This window comes from Triticum aestivum, chromosome 7D, assembly GCF_018294505.1.
Source record: "Triticum aestivum cultivar Chinese Spring chromosome 7D, IWGSC CS RefSeq v2.1, whole genome shotgun sequence".
Lineage (NCBI taxonomy): Eukaryota > Viridiplantae > Streptophyta > Magnoliopsida > Poales > Poaceae > Triticum > Triticum aestivum.
The window spans coordinates 5,766,801-5,786,255 of record NC_057814.1 but is presented as its reverse complement, the minus strand read 5'-3'; the positions used below and the strand labels follow the sequence as shown (position 1 = coordinate 5,786,255).

Genomic DNA, 19,455 nt, shown 5'->3' with positions numbered 1-19,455 from the left:
CTTATCAATGGGTGACCGCTAAGTTTATACCTTACCTTTTCTATTTATCATTTGAGCCAATTTATCGCTCCCACAAGCGATTAATCAGGAATCTAGGGATTAATTGGGCTGGTCCTTTGTGTTTAGACACCCAAAAAGGGCCTCCCCTTTCGTAGACTGTCGTACATTACACTTCATCCCCCATTCCGTAGGCCATGCATTGTAGTGTTGTCCCATTTTATTTGTCATTACTCATTGTTTGACATGTAATATGTACTTATATATTGATATAGTGTTGTCATATTTAAATGCTTACAACACACTGATGGTTATTTCCATTTTTACCTTATTAGTGCTCAGAACCTAGGAATTACAAGCAAAACCGGACCGATTAATAGTCGGCCGATAAAATTTATTACTAGTATTTGAAAAAGTAGATGCGACGGAGACGTATCAGATATCCCCTATGTGGCATGGGTCAAAATCCCTCTTGAGGGAACCGAATATCCGTCCACGCAGACTTAGTTCCATAGAAAGGGTTCCAGGAGGCCCATGATCGAGCCCAGGTACCTTGTATAGCCACTCGGAATTTGATGATACGCCCACATTCGCGGCTGCGAGACGTCCTCTCCAGAAGAGATTGAAAAATGGGTATCACCGAGTCTTCTTCCTAGCTGCTCAATGTTTGTCCCTTCGCAGGCATGAACAAACGGAGTCCGCTGAGGTCTCTTGCTCGAACCTCAGATCCGTTGATCAGTCGGACGTCTTGTCGGAAGAAAGCACACAACAACTCTCCAGCGAGACCTCGGCCGACTCGGGGGCTACTGTCGAGTTTATATATACGGGGTAGGCCCAAGTATACGAATGGCCCATCGGAGGCCCATGATCGTATAATATACGGTCCAAAAGGCAATGGGCTAAGGGGCTTCATCATCAGCCCATCGGCGACAAGGTGGCCCAAATCCGCACTAAACCCCAACAGTCGGTCTGCGGCTCAGCCGACTATCGGGTACCAGCACTCGGACGAAGATGAAGGGAGCTGTCAGCTAGACCATTAGTCAGCTGTCGGCTAGACCATCTATTGGCCACGATGTCTTGATGACGGTCGTTACCCAACGGCAATATAACCCAGTTAAATACGGCAGTTACCAGTAGTAAATGTCATGGAACAGTCGGACACACCTGAGGCTATGAATAGCATTAATACCAGCCCTTTATGTACCCCTACCTGGCGCACTCTGTATAAGCTAGGAGGGAAGCCCCGGGCTCAAGGTTGGACTTCCACACATTGTACCTCCACCGCATAGGGCCTCAACTTGTATAAATCCTTGAGCGTACTCTCAACCACGCCGTTCACCAGATACCATTGCCTCTACATTCCTACCCCTAGTATTGTCAGGATTATATCCACGACAGACATAATAGCTTCTACAACAACCAAATTGATTTCATTAGATGCATCACAAAATATGTATTCATATGTAACTTATTTGTCTTTAAAAAATGTAACTTATTTGGTTTTATAGATGGTGAAGCGCTTTTCTACAAACGTAATGTGGAATGAAGTGGAAAAATCAATGTTTTTTAGTACGATGGATCCTTTTTATTTTTAGTACAAACAAATTACAACAAATCGGGGGCCAACTTATTGTACCTCTTACATTGTGGGGATATCCAGAAATACTCTAAAACTTTACATTACGTGCACCCATGCATCTGCAAGGAAGAGCGCATACTTATAAACTTAGAATCGATAAAAGAAGCTTAGACAAATTACACGGTACTGCTGGGTTGGTATTGTCATTCATTCGATCTGCCGTTTGAGGATCTTGGCCCACAACCCATTCTTCATCTTGAGCACAACTGATGGCTTTGGCTCTACAACGTACCCTCCCACCATTTCAAAATCGAAGTTCCACACCATGGCGGCAACGACACTCTTCATCTGCAATACCGAGATGTGCTTGCCCAAGCATGATCTCGGCCCGGCGTTGAATGCTAGGAACTTGTAGGACGGCACGTACAGAAGCTTGCCATCCTCTTTGACCCACCTTTCTGGGCGGTACTCCCTGCAATCCTTGCCCCACACACCTTCCATCCTGCCCATTGAGTAGAGTGAAATCAGGATGGTTTCACCCCTTTGCACCTTGTGACCGCTCGGCAGTACGTCGTTAGTCATCACCGTCTTGCGCTCGATGGGGCCCGGTGGGTACAGCCTCATGGATTCGAACAATGCCGCGTGTAGATAGATGAGAGGTTCTGTCTCCTCTGGCTCAAAGGTTACCATGGTGGTGGAATTGTTTGCTTTGTGCATGGCAATGGGAGCTAGTTCTCTTCTAATGCTCGACACGATGTGCGGGTGTTTGATGAGGTTGTAGAAGAGCCAGGTGAGGGTCGTGCCGACCGTGTCACGCCCGGCAAACATGTAATTGATCAGGGTGGCGTACATGAAGCCATTAGGTTTTCCATGGTCGTCAATATACTCCGGGTCATGGATGTAGGAAGAAACAATTTCTACATTACGGTTCTCTTGCTCTTCATCCATGTGGACTGACCCATCTCCCCTTTCCTCCATCATCTCCGTGACAAACCTGCACAGCTCCGATTGCGCTGCGGCGAGCTTCCGCTCTGGGCCGATTTTTAGACGCTTCATCAACTTCCAGCAAGATGCTGGCACCATGTTCCGGAAGAAGCCTACATCCATGACAGCTTCCATGGCGTCCGGCACAATTACAGGTGGCATATCCGTGGTCAGAAGGCCAGGGTCGACCCCGAAGACCGACATGGCCGTCATGTCGAATGTGAACCTGGTAAACAGGTCCTGCATATCGAACGGGGTTAGGCTGTCCATGCGCGCCAAGAAGGGGAGGAGGCCGTTCTTCAGCTTATCGCGGCAGCAGCAGGCCATGTGAGCCAGCAGCTGTGGGCTCGACATGAGGTGTTGCACTCTGCTACGCTGGCGGCGCCATGACTCGCCGTCCGCGTTGAAGAAGCTGTTCCCCATGGCGTCGAAGATGGCAGCGAACTCCTCGCCCTTGGGGTAATTTGTGAAGTTGGAGACGAAGATGTGGCGGACGTTGGCTGGGTCGCAGGTGACGAAGAAGTGCATGGCAGGCCCACGAAACACGAAGCTACTGCCGGAAGCGGCGAGGAAGGCGGTGGTGTAGTCATGGAAGTGATGGAGGTTGGCGACAACGGAAGGGAGCATGCCAACCAGGGGCCATTCAGTTGGAAGCGTTGGGACACTCTTTGAACTCCTCAACTTGATGAAGCAGAAGAGCAAGGAGAGAAGCAAGACAAGAAAGGAGACGAGGAGGTGGTGTGGCTCTGGCGACGATAAGAGTGCCATTGTTTTTCTTCTTGCTACTCAATGATAAATGCTCGAGAATTACGTACAATTTATAGATTCTTGACGTGCATCTATAATGCATGTTTGTGCATGCAATATAATACCTGTTGCAGGAAGGCCTTATAGATTATTAATGAAGGTCGTCGGAAGGAACATGACGCTGAGAAGCCTCCGGCCGGGGGCCGGGCGTCCTGTCCTTTTCTACTAGTCTGGTGTGTATGTGCTTCATGGGCGTGTATATCGACCATTCAGCCAACTCTCGACGCCCAGCTCCCTAACCGTACCGTGCGAACATTAATTTATGGATAGGCTGCACCTCCACCTCGCTCCACTTCTTCTCCACTGATGCCGAGAAGAACGATAACAAAGCATTTCTATAAATGGGAGCATAACCATTGCCTCAAAGCATCAACTAAATCATTGTTGCATATAATGACCATTAACTGAATGTCATGGGACTCCATGATTGCCATGCTGGAGAGAAAGAGAAATGAAGAGACAGAGACTGACTTGTAGGTTGATGCTCTTGGAAACTAGGCAGCACATGGACCCATGCACGATTGACGCGTTGGCACATGCATGCACAAAACCATGGCAGAAATACTCAGGCAATTAGCTGGTATGTGGAGCTGTTTATATCGGTTTTCTTTCTGAATTATTTTTTCCTTTTGAAGGTGACTATGTTTAGTAAATCAGTAAACATATTCTATGTTATGGTTGCTTTCCCTATAAATAATATATGTCACCTGTGATAGCAATGTCATTGCTATTTTATTCTTTTTGGAAGATAAACCATCAACATCAGTTCCGATAATCGAATTGATTACACATGTTAAGGAAAATCAAGCAAATGAGCATGTTCATTGATATCGACCAAGAGAGGGACTGCCGCATGTTTCATTTACTTATTTCCTACCAAAAATAGAAATATAGTACGGTCCACAAATCGACTAGTTATTTTTTTACCGAAACACATGCCTCTATGGCGCTCCACAAATCGATTGTGTTTGCCAAAACACAAGCAACCGTTTTGAAGTATGTAAAAAGATGACGCAAGTGCGTACAAAAGAAGGTGTAGTTGCACAAAAAATACTTTTTGTGCCTAATAAACAAAAAAACTACATGCATAAGAAATAAATAATCCAAACGCTTGTAAAAATATAAATACAAATCCAAAATAAGCATATAGACAACAAACACAAATAATCAAAACTCTTTCAAATAAAATAAGCAAAATGTTATATATACCTACCCAAAACAATGTCTAGTGGCTGATGATAGTTTATCTTCCCGAATGAGTAAAATAACGATAATATTGTTATTAGAGGTTCCATCAGTTATTACAAAGAAAGCAACCATAAGATAGAATATGTTTGTTGATTTACTAAACATTGTCTCCTGCAAAAGGAAGAAAAATAGACGATTATTTGTGCCATGGCTCTGTGCATGAATGCGTCGACACGTCAATCATGCATGGGTTCATGTGCCATCTCTTTCAGGCCAGTCGTTCCAGGGTCATCTCTCCCCTCTCTGTTTCCAAGAGCATTAACTAACCTACAATCAGTCTCTCTCTCTCTCTCTCTCCTTATCCAGCAGGCACAATCATGGAGTACCCATCCAACCCATGTGTGGCAGCCCATGATGTTCAATCCTGACCATTAATTACTTATGTGAGTGCCTAGATTTTGATGATTTTGTTGATGCTTTGATGCAATGCAACTTTGATGACTATGTAACTTACCTAGTAGTTGCTCACATTTATATAAATGCTTGTTGAAAGAACATGCGGTGCCCCCATGTTTGGTTTTGGTAATTGATGACAATCTCTATGGACTTTTCTTGGAGTCCATTTGTTGGTTTCAAGGAGAGTTCGTGATGACCAAGGTGCTATTAAGGAATTATCCAAAGTTTGGTCTTGTGAGGGTTGAGCTTATTGCAAGCATGTCTTGAAGAAGAAGAGTGTGTGATCATTCATGTTTACCCTCAAGACATCATCCAAATGAAGAGAGTTGGAAAGATGCAAGGTTGATCAAGACTAAGTCAAGAGTGAATCAAGTTGATCAACTCACAAAGCATAGAAGATGTACCGAGAGGGATCAAGTGATCCCATGGTATGGTAAGCATTGTCCATCATGTTTTGTGTACTAACCCATGGTCTATGTGAGAGTTCTTTGTGGGGTTAGGTTGCGGTGTGCAAGTTCAAGTGGAGCATCACTAAGAGATCAAATGCTTGAAGCTTGTCGTCCATTGTGGTGACAATGGACTTGTAAAGATGTGCGGAAGAGTGGCTCACCCATAGTGGAGTATGGGGGAGCAATCAACTAGTCTTCATCGAGCCAATGCAATCAAGAAAGGTGGTCCATCTTGAGGAGGAGAAGATCGTCATCATCTAGCTCAAGTGGATCATGTGCAAGGCAAAGGTTTGCCCTTGATAGGTTTTCTATTTTACCGGTCTCATGGTGGTAGTTGGGAGACCGGGTTATAGGATTATTTGCCGTACTATCAAGGGGGGCTCTCGATGAGTAGCTTGATCATATCATTCGTAGAGAGCTCAAACCGTTGCATCCTTGCATCATCTTTTTGGTTCTTGTTTGGTTCTTCTCTTTGTGAGTTTTGGAGCTTATGGTCATTTTGCTGACAAGCTCGAGTTCATCGAAAACGGAGTTCACATGCATCTTCTATGATGTTTTCGATGTTGGAGGTTCTGCCGGTTCTTCTCTGTTGGAGGTGTCACTCCTCTTTTTGTTAGGCATTCCTCCCCTGCCTCTTCTTACTATTCGTCGTCTTGTATCCAACAAGCTTGAGTTTGCTCAATTCGGAGCTCATATGAAGAAGTTATGGCAGTTCTGTTTTCTCCCTGCGGTAGTACCGCGGTGGCAGCGGTAGTACCGCTTGTAGCGTCAAGCGGTAGTACCGCTCCAGTACCGCTCTACTACCGCCTCGTTTTTGGGTCTTGCACTTTTCGTGTCGGGTTTAGCAGTAGTTGCACGGCAGTAAGGCACGGCAGTTCCGCCTATAAGCGGTAGTACCGCTCCGATTGGGTGGTAGTACCGCCTATAAGCGGTAGTACCGCTCCGGTCGGGCGGTAGTACCGCTACTGCATTACTGCCGCCGTAATCTGCTCTGCCCTGCATCATTTGGTCCCGTGTTCTGCTCCTCCAGCGGTAGTACCGCTGGGGTGAGCGGTAGTACCGCTTATAAGTGGTACTACCGCCCCAAGGTTCATGTTTTGTTGCTCCATTTCCATGCTTCTTCCGCCCGAGCGGTAGTACCGCTCGTGGAGCGGTAGTACCGCTCGTGTGCGGGCTGAGCACATAACGGTTGGATTTCCCCCCTCCTATTTAAGGGGGTCTTCTTCCCCAATGAACCTTATCTCTAGAGCTCGTGTTCTTCCCCCATTGTTGACCTTCTTAGAGCTTGCTAACTCTCAATCCCTCCATGGATTCTTGCTAGTTTTGGGGGGAAAAGAGAGAGGAGATCTAGATCCACATTTCCACCAATCGCTTTCTCCTCTATGTGAGGGGAACCCTTTGGATCTAGATCTTGGAGTTCTTTGTGTTCTCTTCTTCGTTCTTCCTCTCATTTTCCTCCCTAGCATTAGTTACTTCGGTGGGATTTGGGAGAGAAGGACTTGGGCACTCCGTGTGCCCTTGCCATTGCATTTGGTGCATCGGTTTGAGTTCTCCACGGTGGTACGTGGAAGTTACAAGTTGAGAAGCTTATTACTCTTGGATGCTTGGTACCCTTGAGCTTGTTCCTCTTGGTTGCTTGGGCGCCCTAGACAGTTGGTGGTGTTCGGAGCTCAATCATTGTGGTGTAAAGCTCCGGGCAAGCATCGGGGTCTCCAATTAGGTTGTGGAGATCGCCCCGAGCAATTTGACGGGTACCGGTGACCGCCCCCTAGGGTTGCCAAAGTGTACGGGTTCGGTGACCGCCCCCAAGGGTTGCCATTTGTACGGGTTCGGTGACCGCCCTCAAGGGTTCCTTAGTGGAATCACGGCATCTTGCATTGTGCGAGGGCGTGAGGAGATTACGGTGGCCCTAGTGGCTTCTTGGGGAGCATTGTGCCTCCACACCGCTCCAAACGGAGATTAGCATCCGCAAGGGTGTGAACTTCAGGATACATCATCATCTCCGCGTGCCTCGGTTATCTCTTACCCGAGCCCTTTACTTATGCACTTTACTTTGTGATAGCCATATTATTTCTTGTCATATATCTTGCTATCACCTAGTTATTTATCTTGCTTATCATAAGTTGTTGGTGCACATAGGTGAGCCTAGTTGTTGTAGGTTTTGTGCTTGACAAATTAACCGCTAGGTTTATTCCGCATTTGTTCAAGCCTAAACCGTAATTATTTTAAAGCGGCTATTCACCCCCCCCCCCTCTAGGCAACATCCACGATCTTTCACTTGTCATCGTGCTTCCCAGCACCATAGGACGGTGCCACTGTTGCAGTACAACGTAGGATCATTGTTCAGTACAACATAGGAATATAGGATGAGTGGCCTACTCTTCAAGACATGTGTGGCAAAATAAACGAACGGTTGCGGGATTCGGAGAAGAAGAACGTTGGCGGTGGGCGGATGCGTGGTGGGGTTGTAGCATGTCCATAAATGTTATTATAGTTAGGGATTTGTCTGTTGTGAGTTGAGAGATGGAAATTGAACGCCCTTGATCGGCGACAAAGGTGTAATCAGTCCGATAACAACGTTGAACCTCACTTCGGATGAAGAGTAGTCAAAGGATTAGTAGGTGCGACTTTGAAGACTTAGGGGGATACAGGCAATGTCATGCCCCCGAGGTGTAGCTACGGTGTACATAAGAGGCCCAACCACTATAGAGTTGTCCAAGCCTGCTACTCGAAGTTCACTGGCAATATAGGGCGCATGGCCACTTCGGGGTACAAGACATGCACTCTGTTACGTAAATAGCTAGGTCTTCTGTATTTTATGCATCTACCAACCGACTCCGAACCAATAAACCTAGCCATAGTTGACATACTACACCATAGATATAATCATCCGAGGCAAACATCCCACTTAATCAGAGGGCTTGAATGTGGATAAATCTTTATTTGTATGGATGGATATAGCTTAAGAATGTAAACAATAGACCATTGCCATCTATCTTGACTATTGTTTTAGATTCATGAAAGGTACTGTAGATGACCAAGTTCTCCCATAGCTTCATTGTATGGCTCATCAACTTAATTCCACGGTAATTAGTACAACTCTGAACATCCCCCTTGTTCTTGAAGATTGGTACTGATATAGTCCGTCTCCATTCTTCTGGAATCTTGTTTGCCCGAAAAATGAGGTTGAAAAGGTTGGTTAGCCATACTATCGCTATGTCCCCGAGGCCTTTCCACACCTCAATGGGGATACAATCAGGGCCCATCGCCTTGCCTCCTTTCATCCTTTTTAAAGCCTCCTTGACCTCAGACTCCTGGATTCGCCGCACAAATCGCATGCTGGTCTCATCAAAGGAGTCGTCCAGTTCAAAGGTAGAACTCTCATTCTCCCCATTGAACAGCTTGTCAAAGTACTCCCGCCATCTATGATTAATCTCCTTGTCTTTCACCAAGAGTTGGCCTGCTCCATCCTTGATGCATTTGACTTGGCCAATATCCCCCGTCTTTCTCTCTCGGATCTTGGCCATCTTATAGATGTCCCTTTCGACTTCCTTCGTGCCTAACCATTGGTAGAGGTCCTCATATGCCCGACCCCTTGCTTCACTGGCAGCTCGCTTTGCGGCCTTCTTCGGCATCTTGTACTTATCTATGTTGTCTGCACTCCTATCCAGTTACAGGCGTCTGAAGCAATCTTTCTTCTCTTTAATCATCTTCTGAACATCATCATTCCACCACCAGGTATCCTTATATTTGCTTCTCCTTCCCCTCGACACTCCAAACTCCTCCGAGGCCACCTTACGAATGCAAGTCGCCATCTTCATCCACACATTGTCCCCATCCCCTCCTTCCTCCCAGGGGCCCTCCTTAATGACCCTCTCCTTGAACGCCTGAGCTACCTCCCCCTTGAGCTTCCACCACTTCGTTCTAGCGACTTTGGCATGCTTATCCCGCTGGACACAAATCCAAAAGCGGAAGTCAGCAACCACCAGCTTATGCTGGGGTACAACACTCTCTCCAGGTATCACCTTACAGTCTAGGCACGCACGCCTATCTTCTCTTCTCGAGAGGATGAAATCGATCTAGCTAGAGTGTTGGCCACTACTAAAAGTTACCAGATGTGATTCTCTCTTTATAAAGAGGGTGTTAGCTACAATCATGTCATTGGCTACAACAAAGGTTAAGACATCTTCTCCTTCTTGATTGCTGATGCCATAGCCAAAGGCCCATGCGCCCTTCAAAACATGTGTTAGATGTACCCACGTGGCCATTGAGGTCTCCTCCTATGAAGAGCTTCTCGCCAATCGGTACACTCCTAACCATGTCTTCCAGGCCTTCCCAGAACTCCCTCTTGGTGTTCTCATTATGGCCTACTTGCGGGGCATACGCGCTGATAACATTGAGAACTAAGTCCCCAACTACCAGCGTGATCAGGATAATGCGGTCCCCATGTCTCTTGACGTCTACCACTCCATCCTTGAGGCTCTTGTTGATCAAGATGCCTATGCCATTTCTGTTTGCAGCCGTCCCTGTGTACCGCAGCTTGAAGCCGGTATCCTCCACCTCCTTCGCCTTCTGTCCCCTCCATTTGGTTTCTTGGATGCAAAGGATATCAACACCTCACCTTACCGCTGCATCAACTAGCTCCCGAAGCTTCCCTGTCAGAGACCCTACGTTCTAGCTACCTAAGCGAATCCTCCTACGCTCGGCTAGCTTCTTTACCCTTCGCACTCGTCGAGTCAAATGCGAAGACCCTTGCTCATTTTCCACTACATCCAGGCGCCGATGCAGCGCGCCACTAAGGATGCAACGACCCGATCCCCGCTCACTTGCCACCGCATCTGGATCAAGATACGGCGCGCCACAAGGGGGGTAACGGCCCGGCCCTTGCCCATTTGCCACCACACCCGGGTTCCGATGTGGCACGTCGCTGAGAGGGTTACGCCCCAACAAAAATCTTTTGGGTTTCATCTCCATAAGAGTGGCTGAGTTTTTACGTTGGCTCGCCAAGCCTATCACAACCCTCCTCCTTTACCCGGGCTTGGGACCGGCTATGTTGAGACAACATAGGCGGAGTTGGATGGAATATATGATAAAGAAATAAAATTATTTTTATGCGCACGTTGTCACCCAACAACAAACATAACTTGATAATGAAATAGCATTACAATGTTCTCCACAATATACCACCATAGTCCATACGCCGACTGAAGACACATGATTTTGTCGAGATACACTGCCACTGAATTTCTACGAGCTAGAAACTGACTAGAACCACGACACAGATTAACCACAGATAATCAACAAAACGATCACAGATGATTGTTATTTGACCACCAATAATTCCGAATGAAACTACGGACACTACCACCAAAATCAAAACCAGATGAGCAGCTTGTCACTTGACAGAACTATAGACCCCACAGAAGCAAACAACTGCAGGCCATATATGCTAAATTGAGCATGTTGTACGACATCAAACACAATGTGCAATCAGAACATGCCGCTCCTGCTTTATTGCTCCGGTCTACAGCTTAGGACATGCTGCTGCAGCTGTATTTGAAAATAAGATAACACATTAGTTTCACTAACCACGAACTTACTCAGAAGGAGGACCCAAAGGGTTAAACACAAAATAATTGTAAAGATTATGGCCATCATCCACAAAAAAGCAAATTATGAATTCCATTAAATATCAATGTTGTGACCTGTGATAAGTTTTGAGGCGACAGGTGACCATTTCGAGGTACATGAGGCAAGATTCAGATGTCATATATACCAAAAACAGTTATCTATGAACGAAGATATTCAACTGAGATTCTGGTAGTCCTAGACACCAAGTAGTACCTCTAGGTACAAACTTGCCACAGAAAAAAATTGTCCCTGCTTGTTTGTTTTCCACAATTAGCACAAGTAATTTAATGTCTGACATGCAAACTAGTCGCATTCATTTCATTAACATGTCTATCTTCTATTGTAATGCAGTACACTAACTGAATCCATAGCCTCATATCTACTGTTTAGTTCTACGTTTTGCATTTCAAGCAAACTTTAGAATAAAAAGAAAATTGTTTGGAGATTGCTATTCTATTTTACTGTACCGTTACTTAGATTTCACTCACAAAAAAAACCTCTACTTAGATTTCAAGACGAGATAAATAAATAAATACCTGAAGCTTATGGTATGAACATGCTGCACAGATCATAGAAATCATTTCTCAAAGAATCCAGTGTCTTCAGGCACCTGACAATCAGTAAGTTGTGAAGCTCGTTTTGAAATGCTCATGGCAATGTTATTAATTAGTAACTACTACAAATGCTAATGGCCATTACAATTTACATCAATAAAAACAAAACTATGCACTGGTAGGATTATCTTAACAATCCTAAAGGATACAGTCAACTAAATTATAATGGAGAAGATATATTCCTAACCCAAGAAAATCAGTGGAGTTAGCCAAATATGTCTATCCATAATGGCTGAATACATTCAGCCGATTACAAAAGCGATGAACATGCAATTCCGTCAATATATACTCTAATAACACTAATAGTAAGGAAATATGTTCCAGTAAATGACTAGAGCACACTAGGATATCATATTCAATACGAAGATTTCAATAGCAAAATGATTGAAAAAACAATAGTATGACATGATGGCACAAGTTACTAACCCAACTTTGCTCTTCTCCTGACAACACACATGGAATTGAATACAAGTGTTCTTCACTCTCTGAGCACCAACACTGCAACATGCAATAGCATACAATGAGGAAAGACCCATAAAAGCGCTTTAATGAAAGAAAATTAGCATGGTAGTTCTTTCCCTTCACTTCCGCCTCCTAAGCAAATAGATGTACCACCGAATTATGAAATTAACTAAATACAACTATGAAAGCCCAGTGTAAGCAAAGTGATATATCAATAGAGCAGATGCAATATGTAACATTGATCTACTAGGAGTTAATATTTTCAGTAACGGAGGTTTTAGTTTGTAATAACTGACATATAAGTTAAAAATGTGACACTACATAGAGTAGTGTTGACTGAATGGTTTCAAACTGTGATTCCATAAAAGTCATATGCATGTACCAAAACTATACCTAAACCTAGATTCATTAGGCAAGGGATCTATGTCATGCAAAGTTGTGATGATAAAGGAGAGGGTGATAATCCTGCGCAAATTAATTGTAAGAGACCACTTTAAGAAGGTAAATGTGAAGTGCTACTCTTTGAGCCATCTAATCTCTGCAGGGCAAATGATATTTGTTGGATTTAAATCATTAAGCACCACAACAGCTGAATGGATGTCAACCTCCGAATAATTAATTGGACGAACCACTTAGCAAGGTGGATCCGGAGTACTACTCATGGAGCTATATGATTTATACGAAGTAGGTCATATTTATAGGATCTAATTTATAGAATGATACAACTGCCAAGGTTTTATGGATCCAAATCATAAAGTACTACAATAGCCAAACTATATGTCCAATTTACATCATAGAACAGTACAATGGTCAAATGGTTTGTCAGATCTTAATCATACATCAGATCTAAATAATAAAATAGTACTATGAATGAACAGTTTGTCAGATGTAAATTATAAAACAGTAAAAACACCGAAGGATTTTTTTCATAGATATAATAAAACAATATAACGACAAAACGGATTGTCGGATCTAAATCATACAGCAGTACAAGGACCAAATGAATGTCAACAACTCCCCAAATTAATTGGAAGATCTCAAGTGCTAAATGTTAAGCTAGCCGGGGTGTATGAAATGGATAATTTTTGTCGGATCTATGAAAAATCACTACAACTTGCCAAACTGATATCAACGCTCCCCATATTTATCTCAATCCATACTCGTTGAGCCGCCCGGTCAATTCAGGAAATTGACCACCCTTGCTATAAAACACTATAATGATGAGAACACACAATAATTCTCCCCCAACATTATAGGATGCCCTACGATGGATACAGTTGGGATCTAAATACCTACTTTTCATGCCAGGACACAAAAAACTACTATAGTCCTGATACATACTACTGCACAAACACATACGAAGAGGACGTGGAAGAAGAAGAAAAGCGGCCTCACCAAGCACTGTTTCCCCGGAGTTGATCCACAAATGTGTCCACCTTGCCATAGTCCACACATGGTTGGTCCCTGCACAAACATAAACCGAATGCCCAAGTAAGAAGCCAAATCAAACCACCCTACACTAATGATCAGATCACATGACATGGCAACGTACAATTGCTTGGCGAGCTCGCCAATGATATGCTCACCCTCCTCGCAGAAAAGCATGACAACCTTGGCAACGGTCTGGGTTGCCCTCGTCTTGGAGCATCTCAAGCTGCCGGAACTGATCGTCCAGCAAACCCTAACCCACCAAAGAAAAACAAAAGAAAAAATCGTAATCCGGCAATTAATATTTTGTTACACATCCACCTTGGGAGAAACTAGAATCCACACAAATCTCATCGGAATTGTACATAGCTCACCACAGTGAACATGTTGGCCACAAGGGTGCTGAGTTGGTTCAACTTCGCCGCCGCCATGGCTACCCACGGCAAGTTTCAGTTAGCAGGGAGGAGAAAAGCTAAGCGATGAGAGGAAAAATGAGGGTGTTGTGGTAATGGATGGAGATTGGGGTTGAGTTGGTGTGGTATATATAGGAGAATTTGATTACCAAGTCATTGGCCGTAGCTAGAAACGGAGGGCTGCCATTCCATATTTTTATGGCCTTCATTTATTTCTTCTTTTGTCCTTTCACTGGCTGTAGCTGGAAATGGACGACTACCCTTCCTTCTCTTTATTACTCTCATGTATTTCCTTTTTTTACCTTTCTTATGTGGAAATGCCATCTTTTGATTAATTTTAGTTAATATTTTATATCAATCAAATGCCTTACTTGATTTGACTGGTTAGATACAGGCATAGTTTCATTGGATACCTTTCCTTTGCCTCTCACTTTCCAGGATGTTGAATATTAAATTGTTTCTTTTTTTGTGGGAAAATATTAAATTGTTTCGATTATTGTGAGATCATTAAGTTTTACGTGATATGATTGATGGGATGTAGGAATAGTTCATTAGATACCTTTTATTTCCTTTTCTCATTTGGAGCAAGTCATTAATTTGACTGGCTAGATCCATTGCTATTTTCATTGGATGCCTTTTATGCTCCAGCTTTTACTTATCTGTTTACATCTCATCCTCATTAACATAATCATATAATTATATATAGTAGTCAATGTGGATTACGACGATATAGGGATAATGGTGGCAATGCTATGTGCTAAATATTTGTGGGTTGTGTTCTCCCTTGTAGCTCCCTTAAGAAATCAAAGTTTAGTGTAGATGACAAGCGTAAATAATATACGTCGAAGTGACAACTGCATCTATCTAAACTAGTTATATGTCTCCTAATGTTTTCCGAACTGTTGTAACTAGCCATCGATGGCATAACATGTGAGGGACGACCAATGTTCGGTTACAAAGGTAGCTAGATCATGACAACTTGATGATATTGGTTACTATCGCGAAAATGACAATAGACATAAAATGTAAGTGGTGAGTTGAAGCAACCATACAATATCTACCATGTCCGAGAGGACTTTTATTTATTCATGCCAATTAAATTTAATTCAAAAATAGCACATGTGCCATTACATTGAATCACTATGCATAAAAAGTTTTCTTCATGATGTAAGTACTTTTTAGTGTCATGGTCCATTTATCATTATGTACATATTATGTTCGGTATCATGGTGACCAAACAAGGTTTTATCTTGATGCACGCAATACATTCCTAGATGTCTCTGTGTAATTATATACTAGACCATGATGGCGCGCATTGCCGCGCCCGTATATTTTTTCAATAGAATGATAGGAACATTTGCAAGTATAGAGGCCCAAAACATGCAGGATAAGTCTGTAAAGATGATATATGTATTAGAGATTAATAGAAGAGGCGAATTCTAGTTTTTTGAGAGTAAAGAAGTGCAGAGTCAGCATAGCACCACCGCTCCGCAGATAACCATACAATTCATACTTGACAATTATTTTGATCAGCTAATACTATGTGTCTCAATAAAACGGGGATATATACAACAAAAGCAGTCTTTGTAAGTCAAGACCCCAACATATACTGTGTTACTCTGAAATAGGATGAAATGAACTCACAATTCTAATTGATATGTAATGCACAATAGGCATCTGATTGATAGGTAATGCACACCAACCATCTGTTTTGCACCTGTGGGCAAAATTTTGTTGACTGTCACCCTACGGTTGAATGGACAACATCAGATTGTAAGCAAGTTCCCACTTCGTACATCAAGGTCATGAAAATTGAATATTGCATATATGGCATAATTTCATCCATTACCTCCAATAAAAAAATAGAACAAGGTGTTTCTCAAATTGGAAACTTGCATAACATCAGTATGTCGTGGAGAGAATGGCAAGGCTTCCACCAAGATGGACCATGTTGCCTTGCCCATACTTCTCAACGATACAATAATCAGTAGGCTTATAAATAAATGGAAATGAAAGCCAAGCATAACTGGAAGATAAACTATAGAGATATAAAATGGACTAAAACAAGTTACTTCATAGATGTTTTCCCATTCCTTCCGAAATACCAGGTATTCCAACCAGTAGTAAGTAATAACACAAAAGAGAAAAATACTGGATAGAAAACTATGGTTTGGTGTAGTAAACTACTTCATGACAAGTCACAGAATTGCTGAATCTTAATTCCAAGCGTACATTTGATTATAAGATGTATGTATATACCTCCATTCAATGATCATCATACTAATTTCCACATAGAAGTAAAGTTTTGCTAATTCTACATGTACTGAGATTTTGTTCAGTCGAGATCGATCTCCGAAAGGTGCAAATCGATCGAGGCATATACAAAGATATATAGCAAGGATATATAGAAAGTCAAATATATATAGAAATTGTTTCACAAGCGCCAAGACAAACCTAAGTTATGCTCATGCCATAATCAAGCCAGGAGTGTCCAAAGAAAGCAGATTACATAGCAAGGATATTCATGTTAATGTTTACATGTTTGTTGGTTTGTGGTCTTCCATTCCAACTTTGGAACAAAAAATATAGAGGGGCATAAAGTTTCAAATGAGTTAAACATTACAACATTCCTAATCCACCCAAGAATCTGTAGACAGATAGGAGATGTTCAGCAATTCATACAGCCAGCACAGATCGCCCCAATAGGTGATAAGGATAGATAAAAGTAAGATAGCTTATTTGAAAGATAGGGAGATCACATCTCAAAAAAAAAATAAGATAGCTTACTTGAAAGATTGGGAGATCCTTTCATCTCAAACAAACCATCTCCCTGCTGATGGCTAGAATCTCGTCTCACAATCCAACAATCTGAAATTATCACGGAGGCTGACGGCAAGGAAGAAGGGCTAGTTGTCAGCCGAGACGGATGGAGGTGGAGCTGAATGTGCAGCGGTGCCATGGATCGAACTACCACCCCTTGTTGAATGGACACCATCATGTACCTTCAGCTGTCGATCCAAGAGCTCTGCATGAGAAGGAACAACAGGTCAGATGAGACTATATGGACGTGCGTGGAGTAAATAAAGAGCACCAGATGTGCCTGCAATTATTCGTGGCCGGCAAGTGGCACACGTTGATCAGTTGCCATTAAAATCTGGTAACATCGGTTATTTACCTCCTCGATTTCCAGCGACTATTTGCTGCAAATGAGGTGACCTTCTCGCCCGTATCAAATGGAAAAGGCATAGAATCCCCAGGCCAGCGAGGCATACATGGAACAGTTGACCCATACGCCTAAATAACAGACTGCGGATTTTGTTATGCGAGCATCGGCCCAGCTTGCATAGCACTCGGTGCTCAGCACCGAAGCCCATACGGGATTGGAAGTACATCCAAGGATCAGAAACGTATAGAAGTTCAGATAGAATGGTTGAAAACGTTGACAGCCCGAGAATGACAGATTAAGCAAGTTTTATGGGAGAGGAAATTATTTGTATACCTCGGAGAAGCTGCTGCAGTGTAATTGCACTTTGGCTAAATGGGAAACAAATTCGGTTTATGTTGGGCTGTAATTCTTGTGGCACTTGAGATAACATGAACAACCTCTTGTCTCATGCCGCCTCTAAAACAAAAAAAAGTTAAGCAATTAGTCCAGGGCGTTTCTGCGGGGATGAGTTGGGTAAGAAATCACAAACTCAACAGAACTTGAAGGATTCTCATTCATTTAGCAAGTGCTCACTGTCAATTCACACTGATAAGACCTGACAACTGTGTTGGAACCGCCAGTCCCTCCCCGCGCTCCTCCTTGCTTGCTCTGTCGCCGTCGCTTGAGCTCACCGAAGAAGAAAGGGAAGGAGGAAGATGAACACGAGGACACGGTGGTTTTTCCTGGCGCACGAACGCCAACTCCACGAGCTCGTACTCGCAAAACCCGCACCGTTACAACGATCAGCCGCTGCGGCTTTATACCCGGAGCCAGCGACTGGGCACGCACCCACGCTCCCTCCCCCCTCGCGCCCGCGATCCGCTCGCCTCGCTCGTGCCCACGACGCGCTCCGACGCGCACGGGTCACGGCGGGCCACCAGCAGATCGCATGCGATCACCCCGCGCAGCTTGCCAACGGCCTGCGGTCACACACACTGCGCACGTCCGCACGGACACGCCCGTGCTGGACCTACACGCACGCACGCACTACTCGCCACAGTCCGGACGCGTCCAAGTCGCCCGGCGCGCGCCCATACACGCGCCCGACGCGATGAACTCGTCGCCGCGGCTTATTTGCCCTAAAATGGGAGCAGTACTGGACAGACCTCAGCTTGGCAAACACAGGCAGATAGTTAGTTAATACTACTCAGCTAGCTGGTTTTATCTTGATACAACGACCGGACAGCAGAGCTTTGGCTTTGATATCTGGATCATATATCTGCCCAGGTGGATGTCAGTCATACCTTTTTTTTATTTGCATGAGGATGCCAGTAATACAAACAGAAAGGAAATTGTAAGTTTTATCCTTGCCTTCTAAACAATTTATCCAAACCACATCTTAAGTTTTTAATATAGGCTGAACCCTTCTTCTATATACACTGATCTTTTTTTAATGTACGGTGAAACAAATTAACTCGTGAACCTTTTTTATACAAACTGACCTTTTCTTTAATGTGTGAAGTAAGATGACTATGTTATTAGTATACATTTAATATTTTTCTAATACACACGATTTTTTTTTTTTGAAAAAACAAACCAACCTAATACGCACAAGCAATTTTAAATTCTTGAACTTATTCCAAAATTTGCGTTTTTTGAAATCACGAACAATTTTTGACACCATGAACATTTTTTTAATTCACAAATATTTTTAAAATGCGAACACTTTTTAAAATTCAAAAACAGTGTTATGAAAGTCTTGAATTTTATTAAATTTAAGAGCAAGCACTCGAAATAAAAAAACAAAGTGAAAACGTCGAAAGAAGAAAAATGTAGCAAACTTACCGTGCGCTCGCATATGTGTGCAATTACACGTTGGGCCAGCTCCTATTTCTCGCCTGGGTCAGAGAATACCTCCCGTCGCAGCGTGCTGGTTAAAATCAGCCGGCCGATTCCTGGCTTTTCCACCGCACTGATCGGTTTTCCCATATTCTCTTCTTTTCTCTTACGGTTTTCCTTTCTTTTTAACTTTTTTTAATTTATTTCCTTTTTCTATGTTTTTCCTTATTATACATATACAATTTTCGTATCCTTTTTTATTTCTCTGAAAATGAAGAATATTTTTTGAAATTCGCAAGCATTTTTTGAGTGTGGGAAAAATTTAAAAGTCACGACCACTAGTTTAACTCGTTCTTATTTTCTGATACAATTTTTTTAAGTTAGTGAACTTTTTACAAATTTGTAAACTGTTTTTAAAATTTGAGAACTTTTTCTCAAATCGACAAAAACTTTTGAAATTTGG

At 43.2% G+C, this 19,455-nt stretch overlaps 1 protein-coding gene and 1 pseudogene across 1 annotated transcript; both read right to left on the bottom strand.

The window, feature by feature from the left end:
* Positions 1 to 1,559: 1,559 nt before the first annotated feature.
* LOC123167635 (noroxomaritidine synthase 2) lies at positions 1,560 to 3,370 on the bottom strand. The gene has a single exon (XM_044585468.1). The coding sequence runs from the start codon at positions 3,326 to 3,328 to the stop codon at positions 1,784 to 1,786; it is 1,545 nt and encodes a 514-aa protein (XP_044441403.1). The 5' UTR covers positions 3,329 to 3,370; the 3' UTR covers positions 1,560 to 1,783.
* Positions 3,371 to 10,945: 7,575 nt separating this feature from the next.
* On the bottom strand, positions 10,946 to 14,026 carry LOC123163974 (histidine-containing phosphotransfer protein 1-like; annotated as a pseudogene).
* Between the last annotated feature and the right edge of the window lie 5,429 nt (positions 14,027 to 19,455).

Bases quoted from the DNA above. Each gene is read 5' to 3' on its own strand.
- LOC123167635 (XM_044585468.1), bottom strand. From the start codon at position 3,328: ATGGCACTCTTATCGTCGCCAGAGCCACACCACCTCCTCGTCTCCTTT.